Source organism: Mus caroli, unplaced genomic scaffold (genome assembly GCF_978045245.1).
Source record: "Mus caroli unplaced genomic scaffold, Mus_caroli_1 scaffold_6, whole genome shotgun sequence".
Lineage (NCBI taxonomy): Eukaryota > Metazoa > Chordata > Mammalia > Rodentia > Muridae > Mus > Mus caroli.
The window spans coordinates 28,949,416-28,974,772 of record NW_028227261.1 but is presented as its reverse complement, the minus strand read 5'-3'; the positions used below and the strand labels follow the sequence as shown (position 1 = coordinate 28,974,772).

At 51.6% G+C, this 25,357-nt stretch overlaps 1 protein-coding gene across 1 annotated transcript in view; it reads left to right on the top strand.

Annotated features, from left to right (window-relative positions):
- The window catches only part of Phc2 (polyhomeotic homolog 2), a 97,328-nt gene that overhangs the window by 43,565 nt on the left and 28,406 nt on the right, over positions 1–25,357 (top strand). The window contains exons 2-9 of the mRNA XM_021159386.3: positions 6,219–6,452; positions 9,010–9,168; positions 10,050–10,127; positions 10,601–10,765; positions 12,304–12,390; positions 13,318–13,618; positions 24,248–24,639; positions 24,888–25,053. Coding sequence (XP_021015045.1) covers positions 6,273–6,452; positions 9,010–9,168; positions 10,050–10,127; positions 10,601–10,765; positions 12,304–12,390; positions 13,318–13,618; positions 24,248–24,639; positions 24,888–25,053 — 1,528 coding nt within the window. The 5' untranslated portion in view covers positions 6,219–6,272. The remainder of the gene's footprint in view (positions 1–6,218; positions 6,453–9,009; positions 9,169–10,049; positions 10,128–10,600; positions 10,766–12,303; positions 12,391–13,317; positions 13,619–24,247; positions 24,640–24,887; positions 25,054–25,357) is intronic.

Genomic DNA, 25,357 nt, shown 5'->3' with positions numbered 1-25,357 from the left:
CACTTCTGGTTTCCCCTCAGGATGAGTCCCAGCCCTCTGGCTGGGTAAGTCCAGTTTGCCCTGGCTGCTGGGCATCCCTCCCACGGTCCTAGAAGAGTCAAAGCCATGTTACCTTGAATAAATCATTCTTTTCCTCAGAAACTAGGCCTTGGTTTTTGTCTAGGAAAAACAAGGCAGTTTGTGGTAATGTCTGGTTTCTTGACCTGTTTGATGGGTACATATGTGTAATGTCGTGTATGTATAAATGATATAGGATGATGGTTTTGTACAAATATTTGATAAACAGTAGTTAGAGGATTCAGCCTAGTAATCGCCATTCCTTTGCTCTGGTATGTTCTGACAGGGACTGGGCCCAGTGTCACTGCAACAGTGGGCCAGGGCAACACACCTGGCTTTGGACTCTGCCAGTTTTGTGATGACCTTAGATAAATTAGGTAGACCTTAGATAAATGTGTCTGTGTCTATATTTTGAAACAATCTTACCACTCTATAGTCCAAGCTAACCCAAACTCATCATTTAACCCAGACGGACCTTAGACTCACAGTAATCCTCCTGCCTCAGAACACTTGGCTTAGATAATTTCTTATTGACAAAATGGGACATTAATGACTACTCTCATAGTAGTCATGAGTATACCCAGAGCATCTACTGTCGAGTAAACAGGCAGTGGTACTGAGCCATCTCGACCACGGGTAAAGCTATGATGAAACCATGAGTAGTTTATGTTCTAAAAGAGGCAGAAACTATGCTTTCGGTGAGCAGAAGGAGCAGGGCCTGAAGCCCCAGGCATGCAGGGCTACAGTTGACACCATGGGTACAGGAGCAGACACCAAGAACATGACTTCCTTGCAGTAGGCCATTATGAATGCGAGACAGGCAATCACCAACTGTGCCGACAGCCTTCCCGTTGGATGGTTGACTATGAAGGGGGAGGACTTCAAGGAAGCCACATTCCATGCTATTGCCCAGGACTCACGCTGCACTGCTGACCTGAACAGTGTGGTCATGAAAACTGGAAGGAAGGCATTTCGGGGGACAGGGACAGCATCAGTAGCCACAGCAGTAAGCCCCGGGGTGAGATACTGCCAGGTGACCAAGATTTTTCAGGTCAGTCACAATAATCCTGAGCCTGAGGGGTTGCAGCGTGTAGAAGTGGGAAAGACAGGAAGGATCAACACAGGTGCTGACACATACCAGGTAGCTTGAGGGGACCTCTGTGAGTCACAGAAACACTGTGGTAATTCAACAAATGGCACAAGAACATCTGGATATCCACATGTACCCCCATGGAGTTGCCCCATGATTCACTGCTTCTTACATAGTAGAGAATTAGAACATTGTGCACAGTGGCCATTGCCAATGGCGGAAACAACCTGAGTGTCATAGGCAGGTGAATGGAGAAGCAAGCTGCGGTATACACAGAGAGACACACATGCACATATGCAAATACATATGCATACATTTGCAAATATATGCACGCATATACATACACATGGAGAGATGTGCACACATATAGAAAGAGGAGTATTAGTCAACCCCAAAGAGGAATACAATTGTTGCATATGATACAATGTGAATAAATGTTTAAAACATTGTGAAGAGGACAGAAGATGTGGCTCCATTCATCTAAGATGCTAGAAAAGGCAGATTCATAAAGGCAGATCTCAGACCACCAGGGGCGGCTGGACAGTGTGGCTGGACAGTAGGGAAGGAATTGCTGCTTAATGGTCACAGAAATTCTAAAACAGAAGATGGTGGTGGTGGTGGTGGTGGTGGTGGTGGTGGTGGTGGTTAACACCTGAGTGTAGTCAGTGCTTTTGCACACTTTGAAAGGCTGGTGTGCAAACCAGTCTGGCCTGCCTTTCCCTGTCCTCTGCATGAGTGGTCCACAGAGACCCTAAAAGCATGCACCCTGGGAAGACAGCTGTAGCTACTAAAAGCAGGAGCTCAGACAGAGGGAGCCAGAGAGACAGTGCATCATCAGTGAGCATGCGCTGTAGTGGGAGCGAGCAAGTAAGTGTGTGCGTGTGGGAGACGTGTGCTGGGTCCAGCCTGTGTGAGGGATCCTGAGAGGAGGCTGAGCAGTAAGGGATGCTGTCTCAGAGAACCAGAGCCGGGTCAGTGAGGGGTGAGAGGGAGGGAAGACAAATCAAGACTGAGAGGAGGGGGCTGAGAGCTGGGCAGGATGCATCACACAGGGGGAAAGTGGGAATGAGGGAGCACGCTTTATTTCCAGAGAGCTCAGTGGGAGGAGCATGCGCACCAGGAGGACACAGGGCAGGATGCAGCGATAGATGCGTGGGTAGTGGAGGGTGAGCGTGAGCACAGGTGTCACAGAGAGCGGGGACGGGGTTAAGGGAACAAAACCAAACGAGCCCCTCCACGAGAGGAGGTGGGGGTACGAAGCCATGCGCAAGGCCAACAGAGAAGGATGGGCTCTGGCCAGCAATGGTAGGAGACAGCTGCGTCCCCAGTGGCTAAGGGAAGTGTCAGTCTTGCGTGGGAGCCATGCTGTTCTTACTTGGCAGTGTTTCCACAGAGGAATGCCACTAGTGTTTGACAACAGGGCCTGAGCACACTCTGCAGCACCTGTTCAGCCAAAAGCAAAGACTACAAGCTAACCTCAGACAACCTCTTCCTCAGTTGCTGGGCTGCCTACTTCCTGTCTGACCTCTTCCAACTCTTCCAAATGCTTCAGCGGAGGTGTCTCTGTACAGCCCTGGCTGTCCTGGAACTCACTGTGTAGACCAGGCTGTCCTCGAACTAAGAAATCCGCCTGCCTCTGCCTCCCCAGTGCTGGGATTAAAGGCGTGCACCACCATGCCTGGTGCGATGTCTTAGAACGTGAGCTGAACCCCAGTTTTGATCAACATTTAGGAAAAGGGAGATAAGGACCCTTTGGGGCAGCCTGTGTTTGGAGGTTGCCATCATTACCTGGTTAGCCAAGGTCATAGTTGTGGGCTACAGATGAGACAGCATCTGTATCATTTGCTGCACAGGCATGAGGACTAGAACTCAGATCCTAGCACCTGTATAATGGCCCGCCCAGTACTTGGTGCATGGGAGTGGAACACAGGGAATCCCTGGAGCAATCTGGCTAACCAAACTAGCCAGAACCGTGAGAGCCCTTACCTCATAAGGTGAAGAGAAATGAAGAAAGTGCCCAACATCACCCCGGACCCCCACATTGCTGGAACACAAATATGCATTTAGGCCCACCACATACATAATCTACAAAATAATTTTTAATATATATTTTAAATTTCACTTGATAGCTAGGTTTTCAGTTCCTGCAAGGCCAGGAGTGTTGCATGGCTTTTCATCAGCCTAGACGTCTGTTCCTGGAACATAGATATGGCAGATCTCGACAGAGCCAGGTACAGGAAATCCTTGCTGACTTAGCTGTGCCATTGGCCCACACATCTCATCCTCATCCACAGGCATCCTTAACAGATGATCAGCCATCATGAAGCCTGGCTCCAATGCAAGGCAGGGCTGAGGGATTCGTGGACAGGGACCCCAGTGGCAGTAAAAGCAGACAGGCCTCAAGGAGAACCTGCTTGGTGGTCCAGGTCACAAGCAATGGGTATTTGACAAAGCACCCACTTGCCACCCGGAAGTGGCATCAGCTTCCCAACCTCCAACATTCCTGCCATTTGACCTTCACATGTGACCCATGCATGTGAGGTCTGAAGGTTGACATCAGGTGCCAATTACTCTATCTCCCTTATGTGTAGGGCAGGGTCTCTCGCTGTACCCAGAGCTCCATTTACCTAGTCTGGCTCTCCAGCTTGCTGTGGAGATGCCGTATCTGCCGCGGAGGCTCCAGGAGCACAGGTAGGCCATCACATCCTTCTGGCATTTATGTGGGTGCTGCATTCGAACTCTGCTCCTCATGCTCGCCTGGCCAGTCCCCCTGTTGAGCCATTTCTTCAGCTGCCTTCCTATTCTTTTTTTTTTAATGCCACAGTGAAACCTGCTGTCTGAGGAAAGTGGCTTGAGGATTGTCAACCTCAAATTGAGAGAAGGCTGGCGAAGGCTGAAGGCTGTCTCAGTTCTTTACACAAATCAGTGTTTTCATTAATATGAAAAATACTATTTTCCTTTGTGAATTTGGTGTCATCTACAAGGAGAGGGTTTGATGTCTCCGACAGATGATACATAAACAAGATGGATATATGAATGGATGGATGGATGGATAGATAAGATATTGGTTGTGTGTGTGCGCGTGTGTGCGTGCGTGCACTTGCAAACAGGAAAGAATAGAGAGAAGGTTTAGAAAGATAATGAAATATCAAAAGCAGGGCTTGCACTCAGGCCTGATGCACCTCTCCCACCGCTCTTCACTTCTTTCCCAAGATTTCTCCATCAAGGCACTGGGCTTGTGCGGCTGGGTGGTGAGGGCACACATCTGGACCACCAAATGGTGATGGTGAGGGCACACATCTGGCTCACAGAATGGTGGTGGTGAGGGCACACATCTGGACCACCAAATGGTGATGGTGAGGGCACACATCTGGACCACCAAATGGTGATGGTGAGGGTACACATCTGGACCACCAAATGGTGGTGGTGAGGGCACACATCTGGACCACCAAATGGTGATGGTGAGGGTACACATCTGGACCACCAAATGGTGATGGTGAGAGCACACATATGCACCACCGAATGGCCTCTGAAGGAGTTTCTGGTTCTCCCTCCTGGCTAGGACATCAGATTACTAGAGACTACATCAAGCCTGTCATGGGGGCGGGGAGCATGATTTATTGGAACCAGACAATGGGAACCAGACAAGGACAGTGTTATAACCATGGCAGCAGTTGGCGGTTGGAGGAGGTGACTGAGTAGGTGATAGCCTGCTGGCACTTGGCATGGCCTTTTACTTTGTTCTTTGTGGACTATCACATTTGATGGGTTAAGAAACAGGGTGCTGTGTATGGTCCCCAACTAGAAACTGCCTAAACCAAGAATCAGACCCTAGTCCATCAAATGTTCAAAGCGGATTTTAGTTAGCCACCCGAGGTAGACCTTGCTCCACGCTGAGTCCCTCGGGCATGGGAGAGGACTTAGAGCAGAGATTGCAAACACCTGAGGCTCATTAGCCTCTGAGAGCAAAACAGCCATTTCTGTCATTTCTTGATTTGCCTTTCTCCCATTGTGTTCTCCAGAGCTGTGGCTCTCAACCTTCTCAATGCTGCGGCCCTTTAATACAGTTCCCCACATTGTGATAACTCCCAACCATAACACAATTTTTGTTGCTACTTCATAACTGTAATTTTTTACTGTTTCATAATGTAAATATCTGTGTTTTTTAAATGGTCTTAGGGACACCAGAGGGAGGGTCATTTGACACCCCCCCCCCAAGGGCTCACAACCCCTGGTAGAGATGGAGATTTTTAAAATTTCACTTCTTTCACTACCTAGGCTGTGTAGAGCTGGTATAAGTTCAGGTGTTCATTTTCTCCATCGAAAGATGAAGAGGTTGGAGGGGTGTAAGGTGGTCCCTACCCGAGAGAGATCGTGCCAGAAGCCCTCCTCCCTTACCTCTCCTCCATTGCTTCTAGCAGAAGACTTAGACTTCAGAGCAGACACACCTGATTTCAAAAGTGTCCTAAAGAACCGTCCTGTCCATATTCTTCTGGGGTCTGGTGACTCAAAGCCTCAGTTGAGAGCTGGGTATTGAGCTCTGAGTGTTGAGAAGGCCGAGGTAGGAGGATGGTGAGTTTGAGGCCAGCAGAGAGCTACATAGAAAGATCCTCTCTCTAAAAAATGACACCAACGATCAACAAAAGCCTGAGTTCATCGGTGGCCCCGTGGCAGCCTGCTTGGAAAGCTGGGGTGCGCCTGTCCAGTCTCACTGGCTGAGCCACAGAACAGTTCTCAGACTGCCCAGCCACCCTCAGCTCTGCAACTGCTTACACCCCTTATGCAAATGTATGAAACCTACCTGCATCATCCCATGTGTTCCAAATAAGCTCTAGATGTCTTCTGCAGCTAAGAAGCTAGGATGCTAAGTATCTTGTACTGTTTTATTTGGGAATTAGAAAAAAAGGGGGGGTTCCATATATGTTTAATTCTGACACAGTTTTTCCAAGTGTTTTCCACCCTAGGTGACAGAATCCACAGAATCAGAAGGCTGGGACATGAAGGGCCAAATGCTCGTGCCTGCGTCACAAACATTTGCTAAGCTTTTCATTTCTTTTCTCTTCCTTCCTAGCATCCACCTGCTCTTCTGCCACCTGAGCACCCTGACTGTACCACCCCATAGGCCATGGAGAATGAGCTGCCAGTCCCCCACGCATCCAGCCGGGCCAGTGTCACCACCAACACCAGCGGGACCAATGGTAGCAGTGGCTGCATCAGCAGCGGCGGCAGCGGTGGTGGCGGTGGCCGCCCCCCTGCACCCCAGATTTCTGTGTACAGTGGGATTCCTGACCGGCAGACTGTGCAGGTAAAATCCCAATCAGCCTGGCATTCTGCCCCTTCCTTGACAGGGCTGCCCAGAAAGAGTGCTGGCATGGTCTGATGGGCTAGACAGGACAGCACCAGAATGGGCGAAAGGGAGGATGGGCCAGTGGATACACACTTGTGTGTCATTAAAAGAGGGGAAGTAGTACCAGATGGGTCCAACACAGGAAGCTGAGAGACAGAACTTAGGTGGGAGAAAAGCCCTGGTTTTCCCGAGGGATGGCTACAAGGACCAGCCAATGTCAGTCAGTGAGCTCTGCAAGTGAGATGCCCTGCCTCAAAAGGAAAAAAATGGTTAACAGTGATCAAGAATGGCATCTGACATTGACCTCGGGTCTACACATGCACATGCACACACATATACACACACACACAAATGTGCACACATACACACACGTACATATACAACACACATATGCTCACACATGCACAATACATACGTGCACACATATATAATACAAACAATACACATACACACATGCACACATATACAATACACACACATGCACATGCTGATATACACATGCAGACAAGCACACCCACATGCACACATATACATTCACACATACACACGTACACGCATATGCACACATACACACACACACATACACATAAATTTAAGGCTTTCGAAGACAAGTGGCCCCAGACAATTCTTTGTCCTTGAGGCTTGATCACTTCTCTAAAGTTTGCTGGGTGCCATTTGTCAGGTCCTCCAGGGAGTTAGACACAGTCCCAAAACATGCCTGTGATCGTGTGCTGCACCAGTCACAGTGTGCGCCTGGCACTGCGCCAAGCATTTTACATTGCAGTCTTTGTTGTTATTGTGAGACAGAATCTCAGTCTATCCCAGGCAGGATGCTCTCTGTTCAGCACAGGCTAGCCTAGAATCCATGGCGATGATCCTCCTGCCTCAGTCTCTCAATGCTGGGCTTACATGCACACACCACCATGGCTGACCACATATGTCTTCTTCAGTTATGAGAATGGCTGGTATCAGGCACATTGACAAAACAAAGTCTCAGATGAGATAATGGCTAACTAGCGTAAAGAGGGAGAAAAGAAGCTAACTCTCGAGGATGCTCACGCGGACGGCACTAACCATTTGTTGTTCGTAGCTATTTGAGCATCCTTGAAAATAGGGCAGGTTAGAGGAACCACTACTGGGAAATGTTTACTTTAAGGAACTCTGCTGTTGCAGTTTGGACAAACTAGGCAAGTGACCTCATCCTGCATTGGTCTTAAACCCAGAAGAGGAAATGGGGGAGGAGCCACGGCAGAGAGTGGGAAGCCTGGGAAACTCCAAGCCAGACACTCTGGCCTGTCCTCTCCGGTTATCTCTGTTCACACTTCATCAAGTTGCATTTCCCGTCCCACCACAGGCTCTCCCCTTCCCTTCACACCGGAGGCTTTAGCTCTGGTTTTCAGCATCACAGTCGAATGTGTCCACCTTCTGGCACTCATCAGAACTGTAGGCAAAAGGCTGTCGGGGGTTTCTGCTCTGGTGGGTCTCTGCATGCAGGCTCTGACAGACTCCAGATAAAGTCACCCCATCCTGGCCACCGCTGGCTAGGCTGCTGGGGGTAGGGGGGGTCACTTTCAGGAATCTGAAGAAAATGGGCCTAGTGTGGGAGTAAGCACAATTGGAACAGGGACAGTGGGACAGAAAGAACGGGATTCCTTTATGCAGGCTCCAGAGTAGAACACAATGAAGCAGAGAGAGATCGGAAACGCATTCATAGGAGATGGGGTTCTGGGGGACACCAGAGACCTTGGAGGATCTGTGACATCAGCCTGCTAGAACTGAACCCCAAAATCCAAGCTAAGAGTCCTAGAGCTACTCGCTGCCAGTCACTGCTGGTCGGTGACAATCCCAAGACCGGAGACTGCACTGGGATGGGGGAGCAGGGGTTAGGCCTGTGCAGGGGACATCACGTGGAAGGAGTGACTGTGAAGGGAGGAAAAGGGTTTCTGGTTCATTCTGTGCTGACAGTGACTGGGGAACTGAGAGTAGCCTTTACAGCTGCTTGGAGACGCCGCTACAAAAAGAAAGAGAAGGGAAGACGAGGTGAGGGAAAGGAGAGTTAACCCCAGTATGTCTCCTCCGTGGTATGGCCATGCCCGCCAGAGGCCACAAAGGCCTTCTTAAGGGGATGACAGGACTCCGGGAGCGTCAGGCTGGCTTTCTGGGGAAGCAGTCACTTTGATGTTAGTCAACTTCCCTGGCTCCCAGTGACTCTTCTGACTCACCTTTTCTTCTCTGTCCCTTCTGCTTGTGACCTTGAATGTGAGGGTACAGAGTAAGGGGGAGTGTCTACCAAGTCTGGCGTGGGAGGCTGTGTTTCCCAAGGTGTGGGCTGAGGAGTGGGGTACAGGCGGCTGAGGCAGAGGACCCTGTTAGGCAGGAGCTGACGACAGGCACCTGACAGATGAAGATAGGCAGGCAGAAAACTCCGCGGATGGCTCTCTGTGCCGCCTGGGAAGTCACGTGGGGTCTTCTCTGGGCCAGTCCATACTCCTGCTTCCTCTCCCACACATCTCAGGTGATCCAGCAGGCCCTGCACAGGCAGCCCAGCACAGCGGCGCAGTACCTGCAGCAGATGTATGCTGCCCAGCAACAACACCTCATGCTGCAGACAGCGGCCTTACAGCAGCAGCACCTCAGCAGCGCGCAGCTCCAGAGCCTGGCAGCAGTGCAGCAGGTGAGGGTCGGGCTAACCCAGGCTCTATCGGAACCTGCGCTGTAATACGGGAGTGATGCCAGAGGAAACAAGTCTTATCGCTCAGAGTCCCCACAAAGCCCCCAGAAGCGGGTATTAGTGTTACATGTCCTTAAGCAGGTGAAAGACAGATACCAAGGCCTACTGCTCGGGAATGGAATATCCGCGGTTCTCACCCGCTAGCCCAGCAAGTGCTGGGTGAGCCCATGTAGTGACTAGCCCAGCAAGTCTACCTGTGTGGTGATGCTCTCTCCTTCCACTGAGGGAGACAGACGTTCACTGATGGATTCATTCCTTCACCCGATGCAGTGTTTTATGCACCTTCTGTGGGTGAAGCTGATGTCAGGCACAGTGTGCACTGTGGACTCTGCCTCCTTGGAGCAAATCAGCAAGCCCTTTGCCTATGCTGCAATTCTCACTAGAAAAGAATGCACAGTTGCAGCTGGACCATAGGAGGCTGCCCGACATCAGGTGGTCAGGGAAGCTCTCTCTGCCAGGGTAACACTGAGTGGCCAGAGGAGAGGGACAGGTTGGGCATTCCAGTATGCAAGGCTCTCGTGTGATGCCAGTGGCCTCATGGATGGAGTAGGTGGGGCAGAAGTCTGGAGAGAGCTGGAGTTGTTTGCTGGGCAGTGGTGATGGCAAACTGGTGCAGAGTAGCTGCACTCTCAATGGTTCCGCCACAAATTCAGTTATTCCTGGCCCTTTATGAGTCCAGAGGCCAAGCCCGTGTGGATGAGGGAAATGGGGTTAGGCCCTAGGGGCTGCTCTCCTGATCACTGTTCAGAGCACTTCCCAGAAAATCGGGGTCTGCAAATCACCGAGGTGGAAGACATTAATGACCAAAGTTTGTCCTTTCCCAGGCAAGCCTGGTGGCCAACAGACAAGGAAGTACTCCCGGTAGCAGTGTGTCCTCACAGGCTCCCGCCCAGACTTCTTCAGTGAGTATGGTATGGGAATGGCTGGCAGAGTCCACATCCATGGACTGGCTGTTGCCTACATACGATTCTCCCTACTATCTGGATCCAGCTGAGGGGATGCCTTAGCCATGTAGGGTCATAGCTGGGATCGGTTGCTCCTGCCAGGAAAAAAATGGGTGTGCTCTTGCTAGCTCTGATATTAACACCCCATCATCTTTCTGGTGTCAAGGCTCGGTTGCTAACTGTGCTTGCACCATAGGGTCCAGCCTGCAGCTGTGTGTCCAAGCCAGCGCTGGGGCAAAGTTAGAGGAACCACCCAGAGCCAAGAGCAGGAGATGGTCCTAAAGGCCGCCACGTAGGCCATAGAACAGGAGAGAGGGAGGCAAAATAGAGGGGACTGCTTGCTTGGCCTCCTGGGACACTGCTCGCCCCAGCCTTCTGGGACACTGCTCACCCAGCCTCCTGTTTTCTGATGTGCACATCTCTCTCATCAGCTCAATCTGGCAGCCTCCCCGGCAGCAGCCCAGCTTATCAACCGGGCGCAGAGTGTTAATTCAGCCACAGCCTCAGGCCTTGCCCAGCAGGCCGTGCTCTTGGGCAACACGTCCTCCCCTGCCCTGACTGCCAGCCAAGCACAGATGTACCTCAGGGCGCAGATGGTGAGTATGTGCATCCTGGGTGTGTTCCTGGACTTCAGGGACACAATCAGGAAAGATAGGAGACTAGAGAAAGGAGCAGAGATTGCAAGGAACCAGGAGCAGGAAGAAGGGGGTAGAAGAAGCCTGAGGGCTGAGTGGGAGGCCGTAGGGCTCAGGGAGGGTCAGGTCCAAGATGGAACCAGGGAAAGTCACCCCACAGTGCCTCCCTTCCCTGCCCATCTCAGAACTAAGTTAGGGAGACGGGGCAGGATGCATGCCCAGGTGGTGCCTAGAACTCACAGGTGAGCAGACAGATTCTAGCTGTTCCACAGAGATGAGCTGGCTCCCATGACAGTCCTCTCAGCTTGCCCCGTTCTATTTCATATAGAACATACCTGACCTGGCACTGTCTGCCCCTAAGGGGTCCTTAGGTCTGGGAACAGCCGACTAGGAAGCAACCATGTAACCGTGGTGGGCTCCAACCGACAAGTCCTCGCTCATGCCGCCCATGCCGCCCAGGCTGAAGAGAAGCTAGTGTTCTCTTTTACCCATGACGACACCATTCTGAAGACAGTGTAGTCCCTCCCTGCCTCTGCTGTTAAGGCCAGAGCATCACACTCGGGGCTGCTCTGTCACACTCGGGGCTGCTCTGTCACACTCGGGGCTGCTCTGGTCTTCTTCCCTAGTTTTTCTTCCTGAGTCTGAGCTTGTCGCTGCGGGTACTCTTCCCCCTTCCCACGCAATGCCTCAGACAGCATATGACTGGACTTCCATGTCCCCAGCCAATTGGCAGCCACACTCCACTTTACTCTATGTCCCCACTGGGGTCCTGATGCCCATCTGCTGCCCTCTGAGAGCAGAATGTACACAGAGGGAGTGATCCAGGAGGCCCCAGCCATGAGATGAAGGAGGCCTCCTGCCCCGACACCAGCTTATCCACATGCATGCAGAGACAAGCCACACAGAGGTCAAGGTGCCAGCCAGTGCTGCCTCTTTACCTGCACCCTTCCAGATGAGACACAGTCACTGTAGCCATACGGTGACTCTCCTTCCTCTGTTGTTGCTGCTTCCAGACTTCCCCACCCCTGCTGAATCAGAGCTTGACTAGAAAGTGACCACTATGCATACCGATTTAATCCTTTTTGAAAGATAATCTTATTCTGGTCTAGCCCTGGGGAACAAAGCTATCTTAGACCTGGAAGATCAGCCTATGACAGCTGCCCAAGGTTCCTCCTCACCAGGACTGAGGAGACAGTGACAGATTCTGAGGCAACAGAGTCCCTCAGAACAAGCCCCTCACAGAGGGCTCTCCCCTAACTGCCTGGCTTGGTTCATCACACCCCAAGCCTTTTAAGAAACTGTTCGGTGTCCCTGGGCTTCCTGCCTTCTTGGCTTTGGGTCCCGCTTGCTTAGCCATCCCCTAGCTAAACTGCTCTCCCCTGTGGCTTAGCCTACACTGGGCAGGTAAAAGGTGCCTCGTTCCTGTGATTCCAGGCCCAGCTAGGTAACTTGGTGCAGGTAGCTAGGAGCCTAGGCCCTCTGTTCCTTTGTCCCCTCAGCTCATCTTCACGCCCACGGCCACCGTCGCTACTGTTCAGCCTGAGCTCTGCACTGGTTCCCCCGCTCGGCCCCCTACCCCTGCCCAGGTGAGGACCCCGGGCTCGTGGGTGGGCAGGGGGGTGGGCAGCTCATAGAGGGGCAGGGGTGCTGGCAGTGGTAGGACTCGTCTATGAAGCAATAAGAAAATGGACTCGCTCGTTACCATCCAGCTGGCCTCAGCACCTCTTGGCTTCTGTCTTCGCTCCTCTGAATATAGGTAGGCAGCAGAGAGCACCATGAGCCAGCACTGAGGGGAGGGGATCAGAGGCAGGGGCATACGGAGAGAAGGAACAGCATGGGTGCTCCGGCCTTCTGCTACAGCCCAGAGGAGCTATTATTCTGTGTGAGAAGTCTGTGGGAACCTGAGAACGGACCTCTTACTCAGTCTGTCTTCCTACGCCATCTCCGGAGGGGGACCCAAGCTCGAGGATGGAGAAGCTAGGTTATGAGTCCGGCACTGCCCCCCTTTGTCCAGCAGAGGGCAGCAGGGACCAGGCTGAGTAAGCATGCGGCTGTCTTGGAAACGACCTGGCGTTACCCTGACTGTGAGGACACGCTGAGCCTCTGCTTGCCTGTCAGTCTTGTCCTGTTTTTTTTTCCATACCGTGCTTTGGCCGTAGTAGGATGCAGCGAATCCCGATAGTGTCAGGGGTGGTGAACGAAAGGCGCTGGCTTCCCTGCCCCTGTCTGCCCCAGCCGGGCAGCCCCAGAATTCCGTTCTGATCACTAACACCATACTTCCTGTGTTCTTTACAAACTCCACCCACTCCGGGCTTCTCTTTCAGCCCCTAACTACCCACCCTGTGCGTCTCTCTTTCTGGTGTCTCTTCTCTATCTCTCTTTCTCTCACTTGCTCAGTCTAGAAGCCATTTTCATGTCTGTAGTCCTGGATCTGCCCTAACTCCCTCTCAGGTGTATGTTGCTGTTGCCCGGGCCTGCATTCTCTGGACTCTCATGGGGCCCCTCTTTTTCAGGTACAGAACCTGACGCTTCGCACCCAGCAGACACCAGCAGCAGCAGCCTCGGGCCCTCCCCCCACTCAGCCTGTCCTGCCCAGCTTGGCCCTGAAACCCACACCCAGCAGTAGCCAGCCTCTGCCTGCCCCACCACAGGGCAGGACCATGGCTCAGGGTTCCCCTGCGGGTGCCAAGCCTAGTGGGACTGACAATGTGCCGGAGCCAGTCAAGGCAGGAGATGGTAGCTGCAACATGGAGGGCCGGCCAGGGCCTGGCCGGGCAGTTCCTGCTATGGCTACTCACTCGCTCATTGCACCAGGTAAGGTCCCAGCACGATGAAGTCTGGGTTATGGATCAAGAGAACCCTCCAAAGCTTCCAAACCTTCCTTCCCACATGTGCGTTAAGACACCAGGCTCCCTGTCCCCTCCCAGTGGGGTGTTTGCCAGCCCCAGGCTCCGGTTCATGCTTAGTCTGACTTTAGAAACCACATCCCTAGGGATAAGCCTTCTCACCGACAGAGCCCAGGCTCCGGGAACCGGTTACAGCCTTAGCTCTGAATGGGTGGGGACTGGTAGTTGGACTATTTTGGGATTCCCAAAGTTAGTGAAAGGGATGTGGCCAACCAGAGCTTGGGAGAGCCACAGGCAGAGGAGAGGCAGGAAGCTGACTCTCATCCTTCAGGAGGCCTTGGCTAACTTATGTGGGCAAGGCTTTCTGACTCCTCTGAGTTCGCAGAGGTCAGGGAGGTAAAGGAGGGTGGCACTGTCGCCTGTTCTGTGTCCAAGCTCCGAGCCCCGCAGGAGAGTGGAAGGACCACCTTACCTCATGGACAGGAGCCTGGGATCTCCACACTTGAGAGTAAATCTAGAAGATTGAAAAAAAAAAAAAAAAAAAAGCTGATTGTTTGTTGGGCCCATTCTGCAAATGGGGGTGAATCAGTGGCCTCTGACTAGCTCCCCCCAGCCCTGCCCACTGAACCTCCCAGCACTGGCTGTGAATGAGAAAATCTGCCAAGAGCTCTGGAAGCCTGGAAGCAAACTTTCTAGTCGGAGGAACAAGTGTGAGCAACTCAACCACAGAAGTAAATATAGCAGGGACCATATTGCTTAGATTAAAAACAGTCCCTGTAGCTAGGCCCTTGAGAAAGCCACCAACCCTCATCCTCACCCACGCACGCCACTGAGAAGCCAGTGGACTCCACACGGTCTCTGAAGTTTTCTTGAGAATCTATGACTAGATTAAAACCAAGGTGATCAGGCTGCGGTGTAACTTGGTGATACAACAATACTTGCCTAGACTATGTGAAGCCCTGGCTTTGATGCCCACCTATCACCAAAAAGGTTTAAAAAAAAAAGTCAACCTATGCTTTCTTACCTAAGAGAATATACAGTCAAAAGCAAATCCATTCAGGTTTTTAATCCATTGTAGGTGTGGCAGGCACAGATAGTCAGCTCAGCACCAGGCAGCTGACTTTGGGGTGCTGTCTCTCAGAGGACGCACCTGAGTTTTTTTATGTAGCCCAGGCCAGCCTGAAACTCCCCATCTTCCTGTCTCAGCCTCATGAATACTGGGGTACAGATATGTGCCAACACACCCAGCTGGCACCCGAATCTTGAAGAATGAGCAGCCGTAGCCCAGCACACCAAATAGGGATAGGCACCCTAGGCAGACTGAAGGAAGCACAGGCCAAGCGCATGAGTACAAGTCATTTCTTCACCTTTCGGAGACTTCAGAAGTCACCCAGGACAAAGGACAGGTTAACTGCGGTCCTACCTGAGCTGAGAAGGGCTCCCCCTGCAGAGGCCTAAGGTTCCCAGTTGGCCCCCTGCCTGGCATTGTTATTTCCAGAGACTGCTCCAGCTGTGTTCTTTGGTGGAAAAAGAAACAGGATGGACAGTCAGACTTGTGGGGAGGGGCACATGTGATGAGAACGTTAGCCTGGAGCTAGAGCAACAAAGCTCCTCCTCTTTCTTCTTCTTCTTCTTCTTCTTCTTCTTCTTCTTCTTCTTCTTCTTCTTCTTCTTCTTCTTCTTCTTCTCCTCCTCCTCTTCCTCCTCCTCTAATTCAATAACATTTAATTTTTTTACTGAAAAAAATCATACAGTATATTGACTCCCCCCGCCCCATTCCTACCAGGTTCTCCCCATCACCAACCACCCACCTTCTCTCTCCCTCTTAAAAACCACACAAGCAAACAAAAACAAACATCAAAAATGGAAATCATAGAAGCCAAAGGCCAGTAAGACAAACATGCCCAAACAAAATGAGATAAAATTTCTCCAAAACTAGCATTGACTTTGTTTTGTGTTGGCCAATTACTCTTGGGTGTAGGACCTATCCTCAAGTGTGGTTAATATACCAGTGAGACGCCATTGGAGAAAACGAGTGGTTCCTTTGCCAGTGGGTATCAGTTGTAGATAGCATCTTGGTTAGGGCTGGGAGCCGTGTCCACTTGCCCCTCTCGTCAGTGACAGACCCTGTATGTGCTGCCACGGTCTCTGTGAGTTCATCCGTGCATCGGCCCTGTTGTGTCTGGAAAACTCTGTTTCCTTGGTGTTCTTCATCACCTCTGGCTCCAGCACTCTTTCCAACCCCTTTCCACAAGGGTCCCCAGGCCCCACTTCTAAGTTCCATCACTGGAGCAATCTCAGGACCCAGTACCTTGGGAATCTCAATCCTGCCCAGACCAAAGTGTAGCTTCTCTCTAGATCAAAACCAGCCCCAAATTCTAAGGATTTTGAAACACAGCAAAGCAGGTCTTGAGTAGCTCCCAAGGCTGCTGGCATCTCTATGATCTCCAAGAAGCTGGACAGAGAGAAGAAAGATACCCACAGGCAGTCTATCCTTGGTTGGAGAGCATGTATCCTGTGCAAGCCATGTTTTTCTATCTCTGAGAGAGCCCTTTCTGTTTGGCAGTTGGGAAATCTGAGGCCCAGGGAGATGGCCCCAAGAACTTACATCATACAGTCCTCAGAATCACGGGTAGTCAGTGAGGGGCTGGGCCCAACTCCACACCCCATATCCTCAGCTCTGCACCCTCAACCAGGCCAAGAGACACTCCCAATTCTTACAGTGACTTGGGGCCTCCTTGCCTCTCCTCTTCCCAGCCCAACGCTCAGAGAACCTGGGGGGTTCTAACTAAGGCTGTATGTTGATTTGCAGATCCAAATGGCCACCTCTCTAAGCTCTTGAGCCCCGGAAAGGTCCACAGCAGGCTTGAGGGCCTGGGGCCTAGGTATGGTCTGAGCCTGACAGTGTGGGTGTGATGCAGATGAGACTGGTGGCCCCACAGAACTTTCCGTGGAGCAGCTGTGTGCTAAGGAATACAAAAACCCTCTCCCCAGAGACACAGATCAGTGGGCTTGGCATTGTTCCTGCCTCCCACTGTCTGGCCCATTCTTCCTTTCTCTCCAACCCCCACCCCTCCATAAGCCTCTCCACTCCTCGACTCTCACCTCCCAAAAGGAAGGCAGCTGGGGGAGGCTTAGGAGCCACTGGGCCTCTCTGGGCCTGTGGAACAAAAAAAGACGGAAATAATTCTTTCAACCTGATGGGGGTTGGGGGGACAGAGCAAAGCAGCACCTGTCAGACTGCACAGTTCCTCGGGGCGCAGAGGTGACGGCTGGCCTTCTGCCCAGCCAGCCCACTGTGTGTCAATGAGGAAGGGGCGGAAGGCGGGAGCGCCGAGCAGGCATGCTTGTGCTTGTGAGAGAGCGCTGTGTACTGGAGGAGAGTCTGTTTTGTTACGGGAGCATTTTTGTTTAAAGCTGGCTAGCTACCCCAGGAGGAAGGTGGGCAGTTGAGACTTGGGGGGCGGGGGGGGGGGGGCAGCAAAGAGGAATGTGTCTTCCCTGGGGGTGTTTCCTCCAGAGAGGCAAGCCCTCCTGCCCCAGCTGGGACTGCTCCCACTGACAGCTGTTTGGGGGCAAAGCCCCTCCCCCATGGCAAGCTCCCTGCTGTTCCTGCTCCTGTCACCTTGGCAACCAGCTTCTTTAGGCTGTGCAAATAGAAAAGGTCCCTTATGCCCTGAAAGAGTGTGGATGGGGGAGGGGAGGCAGGGCAGGAGAGCGGAGCCTAGGATGTTGAGCCTCGGAAGGGAAGGCAAAGGGTCTGGCCTTGCCCTTCTTAGGGATAGGGAGACTGGATCATAGAAGACAGAAGAGGACAGGCAGAAGGGTCCTGTGGGCCCGGCCTCTGGGGAAGCCAAGACCTAAGGCAACCTGACCATAGCTCCAGCTAAGAGGCTTGGTCCTTTGACTCACCATTCTAGGTGATAAACTCGCTCTGGGTAACACGCAGGCCCAACCCGATGGTGAGGAGACAGTTGCTGACCAGGAGGAGTGTGTTGTTGTAAAGGGGGGTTGGAGAGTCTCTGAAGCTCCTGGGCCCCTTTCACTCAGATGCACCTCCAGATGCCAGGCCTTTGTTCAGTCTCCTTAGCCGCCTCAAGTTTTGACTCCGAGGGGAAATCTTCTGAGAGGCAGGCCTGCCACGGAGCTGTTTTATCACAGAGTGGATTTGTGTCAGGGGGCAGAGCTTTCCATCTGTGATAGGCTGGGCAGAGTGATGCTTTCTCGTTCAAGGATTCTTGAGTACTGTGTATATTCCTCCCAAAGCAGCTGCTAAATTAATGGGTCACACTTTCACTAGGGGAAAAAATGCAATAAACAGCTAAGCATGCAGGTGAACCTGCTATCCAGCTGCAGATGCAAATTGCCAGCGATTTTCCTGTTAAAACCATAGAACCAGCCTCGATTATTCCAGCAATGTAGGGCCAGGTTTAGATTATGAAAACCCTTAGGCTTAGGGACAACTCAGAACACATTAATTATCAGTGGGAGGTGGGGTCAGGGGTTACCCAGGATCCTTCCCGGCATAGGTGGGTGTGAATGCATGCATACACATGTGCCTGCGTTATGTGTGGACATGCGTGTGTTTGTGCCAAGAAAGAGAAAACCAGTTGTGTGAATTTCTCCTTTAACCCTGTCTTAGTCAGGGTTTCTATTCCCGTGCAAACATCATGACCAAGAAGCAGTTGGGGAGGAAAGGGTTTATTTGGCTTACACTTCCACATTGCTGTTCATCACCAAGGAAGTCAGGACTGGAACTCAAGCAGGTCAAGAAGCAGGAGCTGATGCAGAGGCCATGGAGGGATGTTCTTACTGGCTTGCTCAGCCTCTGCTCTCTTATAGAACCGAGACTACCAGCCCAGAGATGGTCCCACCCACAAGGGGCCCTCCCCCCTTGATCACTAATTGAGAAAATACCTTACAGTTGGATCTCATGGAGGCATTTCCTCCCACCTCACAAAGGAAGACGCGTCGGTGAACCGGCATTCCAAATCAACAGCCATTCCCAATCATTTTCTCCACGTCTTCAACTGTTCCGTTCAGTTCAAGAAATATTCATTTGACACATATTTTGTGCCTGCTACTACGCCACGCCATGGGAGTGCAGAGCCGGGCAAGAGCTGGAAGTCTATGAAAGGTTGTGGAAATCCAAGCTGTGCTTTGAAGATGGAACTTTGTAGCATGGAGCAAACAGGAGGGCTGCCTCAGCCAGCACCGGGGGACACCCCAGTCCTGAGTGACTCAGACAGAGTCTCTCCCTCTGCAACTGCCAGGCCTGACACCCTCCTCCTCTGGACTGGCTTTCTGTCTTGCCCAGACGCAGCTGGGAGAATGCCGGTCTGCGGGCTGCCACAGCCTTGGCTCAGTACTGTTGTATATGTCCTGTTGGCTCCTTTGATCTTCAGATACCTTCACTTTGTCTTCTCTTTCCTGCCTGACCATGTGAGGGCCTCCTATGTGACATGCTGATGACGGCTGTGGCCTAACTCTGACTATAAGGACCTTTGAGGCCCTGCCACACTGGCCACATATCAACTGCCACGCTTACAATTGATCTTTTCTTACACTGACTGACTGCTACAGCCGAGCAAACACACTCAGCTCTCTTCTCATACCCAAATCCCTCTGGGCCTGACTTGACCTGAGACTCAGTCAGTATGTCTGTCTGTCTGTCTGTCTGTCAGTCATGCACCTTTGGCTACCTACCCTTTTCATTGTCCCTCCAGGGTCACTTTCACAGTTCTCAGCAGCCATGGAGACACTCAGGGGCCTGCTGTGTTCATGCATGCTTGCTGATGTGTTGTTTGCTCAGCCTTACCTTTACATGCAAGACTCCGTATGTCATCTGTCAGCCTCAAAACTCCCAGCCTTCTGGATGGGAGATGTCACTGGGAACCCCTCTCAGTTCTTGCTTGTGAGATGAGCACACTGCCCGCAGGCTTACTGTTAGGAAAAGGTGAAAGTCGAGTTATAAAAGTCACGTGAGACATTCAAAGCAATAGAGTATTTAAGAACAGCTACTGTTAGCCAGACGCGATAATGCCCGCCTTTAATCCCAGCACTAGGGAGGCAGAGGCAGGCGGATCTCTGTGAGTTCAAGACCAGCCTGGTCTACAGAGTAAGTTCTGGGAAAGCCAGGGCTACACACAGAGAAACTTTGTCTAGAAAGACAAAAGAACAAACAAATACAAAAAGAACAGCTACTATTTCCTTGTACCTTCTGTGTACCAAGCATTGAGCAAAAGTGGTGGTGGTGGTGTGAGTGTGTGTGGTTTAAGTATAATACTCTATTTGATATTAGTGCCTACCCTATGTTATATATGTCAGCATTAACAGAACAGGACATGAAGATTCAGGAAGGTTAGGTGATTTGTCTAAGATTGCAGAGCCATAGTTAGCAGAGCCAAACTTCCATCCTGGATCTGACTCTAAAACTCGTGCTGGAGCCGCCCTGCAGTGCAGCTTCTGCCAAGGGCAGGGTAAGACAAATATACCAGGTTTTCCTCTAAGGCTCCAAGCTGTTTAGCAAGGAGACTTGTACACGGGGCATTTGGGGGTCTTACCAAATGTATTCCCCAAAAGTCGATTTTACCAAAGACCCCGGGGGTTGAAAGCTGCACCTTCATTGACTTTTAGAAAAGAACACGCTGTCAGTCGAGTGACATTGCTTCACCGTGCATCCTAATTAGAAGATGCTAATGTGGAGGAAGGTGATCAATGTCTAAAGATCAATGGCATGCATATTTAAGCAAGGCTAAGTTACCTCACAATGGATATAACAGAGGACGCATCTAAGAAAACATCAGTAGCTATGAGTTCTGGCAAATGGAGAAAATGGGAACAAAGCCTGATCCAAAAACCCTGAAACCAGAGGTCACCGGACCAAAAGGAGCACATTCCAGCCAGTGGAAGCATTGAGGCTGGGGCCCCAAAGGCACACAGCAGCGTGCCATGCCATGGCACACGGAAGTCAGTTAAGGTCACTGAAGGCTCCTCCAAGAAGGTAAAGGGCAAGGATGGGACAGGGGTTCCAGGGTGGGCCCAGAGAGAAGCAGCTTTGTGGGAGCAACAGATCCCACAAATGGAGCCGTACTTCGTTATTGTCCAGTCAATGAGCATTACTGATTGAGCAGCTACTACATTCAAGTAGTTTCAGAGGAAACGAGTGGGTTGCATAAACTCTGCCCAGCAAGGAGAGTAGTGCTCTACTGAAATAACTACGACGTGGCAACATGCTTAACCCATTTTAAAGATGGTGGCACAGAGATCCAGCGCTAACCAGTGCCACACAGCTGCTATGTGGCAGAGCTGGCACTCAGATCCAAGAAAATCGGTTCCGGACCCCCTGCCCCACCACACCCCGCTGACACTCGGCATACCACTTCTCTGAGACTGCAGAGCAGAGCATGCTCAGTGGCAGCTCAGAGAAAGGAGGGATCCTGGTGATGGTGCACCAGGGCCAGCATTCGGGCTGTGGCCTGGACCAAATGGCATCGGTGCTGTAAAGGAAACAGCAAAGCTTGCTTGGTCAGATCAATCATTGAAAATAAAACATTACTTTATGCTACAAAGAGATACTGAGTCCCAGGGCTGTGGACAACCGGACAAAAGGGAGCCCTTGCTGCTTCTTGGTCAGGGTTTGTATCTGTGCACTGGGGCGATTCATTAGAACTCTGTCCATAAGATGGATTACAGCAGGAAGAAACCCGAATCAGGAAAACTAAGTAGAAAGCTACTGCAATATGCTGAACAAAAGGATTTCTGACCCAGGATAATGCTGCAGTTAAACCACGGTCTTTGCTTTTTATTAACCTCCAAAGATTAATGACACACACTTCCCCAAAATGCCTTTCCTGCTTTGATCTATGGGCTCACTCACCCTCAGGAGCTCCCCCTGGCTTGGGCAGATATGGCATCATTTGGCTGTAACAATTGTAGCTGCACAGAAGTGCCACAGTTTGGAGCAAGAGTAGGAGGAGACTCACAGGATGGGCAGGAGGCCAGCAGTCCCCGTCCCAGATCTCTTGGTGTGTTAGCTCTATAACACATTGCTGTCGTCATCAGCTGACTGAGAGAGACTGCGTCTCAGCTCACAGCTTTGTGGCTTCTCCTCCATTGTTGCTTGGCCTTGCTGCTTCAGGCCTGTGGCAAGGCCACAAGTCCTGGTGGGAGCCCAATGGCAAGATGAAAAACATACCCCTCGTGGCCAGGAGCTAAGTGTGTTCTTTCCCTCCTAACTGTACCCTTTACGTCTTTTAGCATTAGAATTAGCTTTTTTTTTTTCCTCTTCAACCTTGTTTTTCCACCTCATAAATCCTGAAATATTCTGTGCATGTGAATGTTCATGGGTGTGCATGGGCGTGCATGTGTGAATATGTGTGTGCATGTGTCCAGGCCAGAGGTTGATATCAGGTGTCTCCCTCAATCACTCTTCACTTTCTATATTGAGACAAAAATCTCTTGTGAATCCCAAGTTCACAAGTTTGACTAATTCTCTAGCCAGCCTGCTCCAGGAACCCCTCCCCCACCCCTTTCTCCACCTCCCAAGTGCTGGGATTATAGGTGGGCTGCCACACCCACCCTGCCCCTGGCATTATGTAAGCACCAGGGATCCAAACTCTGATTCTCATATTTACACAGTAAGCAACCCTCCCCCCCACCCAACCTCCTTGCTGGGCTTCCCAACTACAAGACATCCTGAGTTTTAAAACCATTTTTCCAGTGATTTCCACTAAGATTTAGAGCTGAAAGACATATATGGCCTCCTAGACCAGATAGATCTCTGATGCACTGAAGCCCTGAAAGGAAGCAGCGGTTGTCTAGGGTCTCATAGCAGCAGGTGGTGGAGCAGCCATCCACTGATGCTCTTAGCTCCCCAGACCTGGCTGGTCTCCAGCTCTCCCTCAGAGGGCAGCCTCTAGAAGGACTCTGGCCAGCATCTCATCTACTGGTTATTCTAGTCGCTGGAGCCTGGTGGCCCCCACAGGGCCCCTCAGTACCTCCCAGGTGTCTTACCAAGAGTTATCTTTGTGCCTGATGAACAGTTTTGGTTTTGGTTTGCTTTATTTGGTTGTTAAACTCTGAGCTATCCAATGAGGGATTAGGAGACAGGGCTTAGGCTGCAGCCACTGTACAGTTTGTAATCCCCAAATGCCTACTGGTGGTGTCTGTGGAGACCCCTCCCCTCAAGACTAGCACATCCCCCCTTAAATTCACACCGATCCCCAAGTTTCTCGATTCATCACTCATTGTCCTCGCAAGACCGCGTCTTGCGGACCTTCTGCACTCCATCTCCATGGGGGCTGGCCCCGGTGAGCTTCATTCTTCTCACGCTTCCTGCTAGCTCTTCTTTCTGCTCCTTCTCTATTCCTGTTGGCAACCTGCTTGGAATTCCATGTGGGGCTATGATGACAGCTAGAAACCTGCGATGTGAAGAGGTGAAACTAAAGGAAGGACACGCCTCCCCTGACTCAGTTTGAAGCCTTTGTGGTTGCAGACAGACTCAGTCAGGTGCTTGGTAAATGTTAGCTTGCCCCCATAGTCTGTCTGTCCTTATGTGGCTGTACAGATCTGGTGTGGGTGTGCCACTGTGGCCCTCTATGTCTGGCTGGCGTACCTAGTCACTCAGCTCTGTAGCTGTGAGAGTCACTGTGGAAGGGATCATCACTCTCAGGAGGACATACTCAGCTGACCTGTTGGCAGTCTGAGCTGGCCTGACCTGGATGCTCTCCAGGTACAGTATCTGCACTCAGAACTGGATTTCCTAGCTCATTATTACGTATAAGGCAAAAGCTAAAAACACACCAGGGACTACTAAAAGCTGTAAGAATCCGAGGGGTGGGGTGGGGGGTAGATGGCCTAGTCAGCGAAGTGCCAGCTATGCAAACATCAGGGCCTGAGTTTGGATTCCCAGCATCCATTAAACACAAATGAACAAACAAAAACAAACCAGAACAGAAGATATGAAACAAACAAACAAACAAACAAACAAAAAACCAAGCAAACAAACAAAAAACAAACAAACCAAACAGGTGCTAGAGTTTGGATCCACAACCCCTGCCCTGAGGGACCAGAGATGGGCAGATTCCTGGATCTCAATGACCTGGCAGCCTAGCCAGACTGACGCCGTCCAGTGTCAGTGAGACACCCTGTCTCAAATCAATAGAGAGTGATAGACACCTAGCTAGGACCTCTGCCTCATCACACATGCAGACACACAAGCACATGTGCACACATGCACGCGCGCACGCACACACAAACACACACACACACACACCCCAGATCATTACCTCAGAGAGCCAGCCTTGTTAAAATGGAAAGAAAACAGGCAACATATAGGAACTAACATGTCCTCTTAGGTACTAGGTTGAGTTCTGGGTAAAGGAGACATGGTAGTTGCTAAGGTAAGGTTCCCCGTTGGATAAGGAAGATCTAACATGAGAGAAGCTTCCGGGCTCTGGCACTGGGCAGGCCAATCTCCATGTGAAAGATAACAGGGAGGAAAACAGGAGACCCTGGGAAACTGCCTTTGTGTGTGAAAGGGACCAGGCCGAGGAGGTTGACCACGCTGTCTAATCTGGCTTCTCTCTCTCTGCAGCTTACGCTCACCTGCAGTCACACCAGCTCCTCCCACAGCCGCCAGCGAAGCACCCACAGCCCCAGTTTGTGGCCCAGCAGCAACCACAGCCACCACGACCTGCACCCCAAGTCCAGTCCCAACCCCAGCTTGCCTCAGTCTCTCCAAGCCTGGCCCTACAGTCCAGTCCAGAAGACCATGCCCTGCCTCTAGGCTCAGTGACACAGGCCCTGCCTCTCCAGTGCTCTACCACGCATGTCCACAAGCCAGGGAACAGCCAGCAGTGCCACCTTCCCACACTAGACACCGGGTCTCAGAATGGACATCCTGAGGGTGGGTCCCATCCCCCCCAGCGAAGGTTCCAGCACACCTCAGCTGTGATCTTACAGGTGCAGCCCGCTTCTCCAGTTACGGTAAGGAGGCTGGTATCAAGGCACTGGGGACAGTAGGGAGGGCCATGGCTCAGGTGGTACCTGCACTCCTGACTCCAGGTACATCAGTGTAGGCTAAAAGTTGAATATCCCCAGGAAGAAGAGAGGGTGCTCCCTGACTTAGAGATGACTGAATCTTTGCATCTTTGCCCGAGCTCCATGGAAACCAGGGTAGTGTCCGAGAACGCAGAGGTGGCTCACGAGACGTCTCTGTCCTGCCCCCTTGACAGCCCCAGCAGTGCGCTCCCGATGACTGGAAGGAAGTGGTGCCAGCGGAGAAGAGTGTGTCTGTGGCTCGGCCAGGCCCGTCCCCACACCAGCAAGCCATCATCCCTGCCATACCCAGTGGCTTGCCTGGACCCAAGAGTCCCAACATCCAGCAGTGTCCAGCTCACGGTATGGAGTGTTGGGGAAGGGAGGAAGTTGGCTTTGCCTGCCGCTTCCTGGCATCTTTTTCTCGGTGTCCAGGAGGGGAGGTAAACTGCCGTAAACCTAACGAAGCAACATGGCAGCTGCATAGCTGGAAACAGAGAGGGGAAGTGAGGGCACGGGCCAAGGACAGAGGTGGCCCAGGACCTAGAAAAGCAGGAGGAGCAGAGGGAAGAGAAGAGCAGACCCTGCAGCTCTTTGGCCGTTGGCTTTGAATGCTGTGTATATGTGGGCCAGGCTGATAGCAGAGGTGTCAGAGGGACTGAGATTT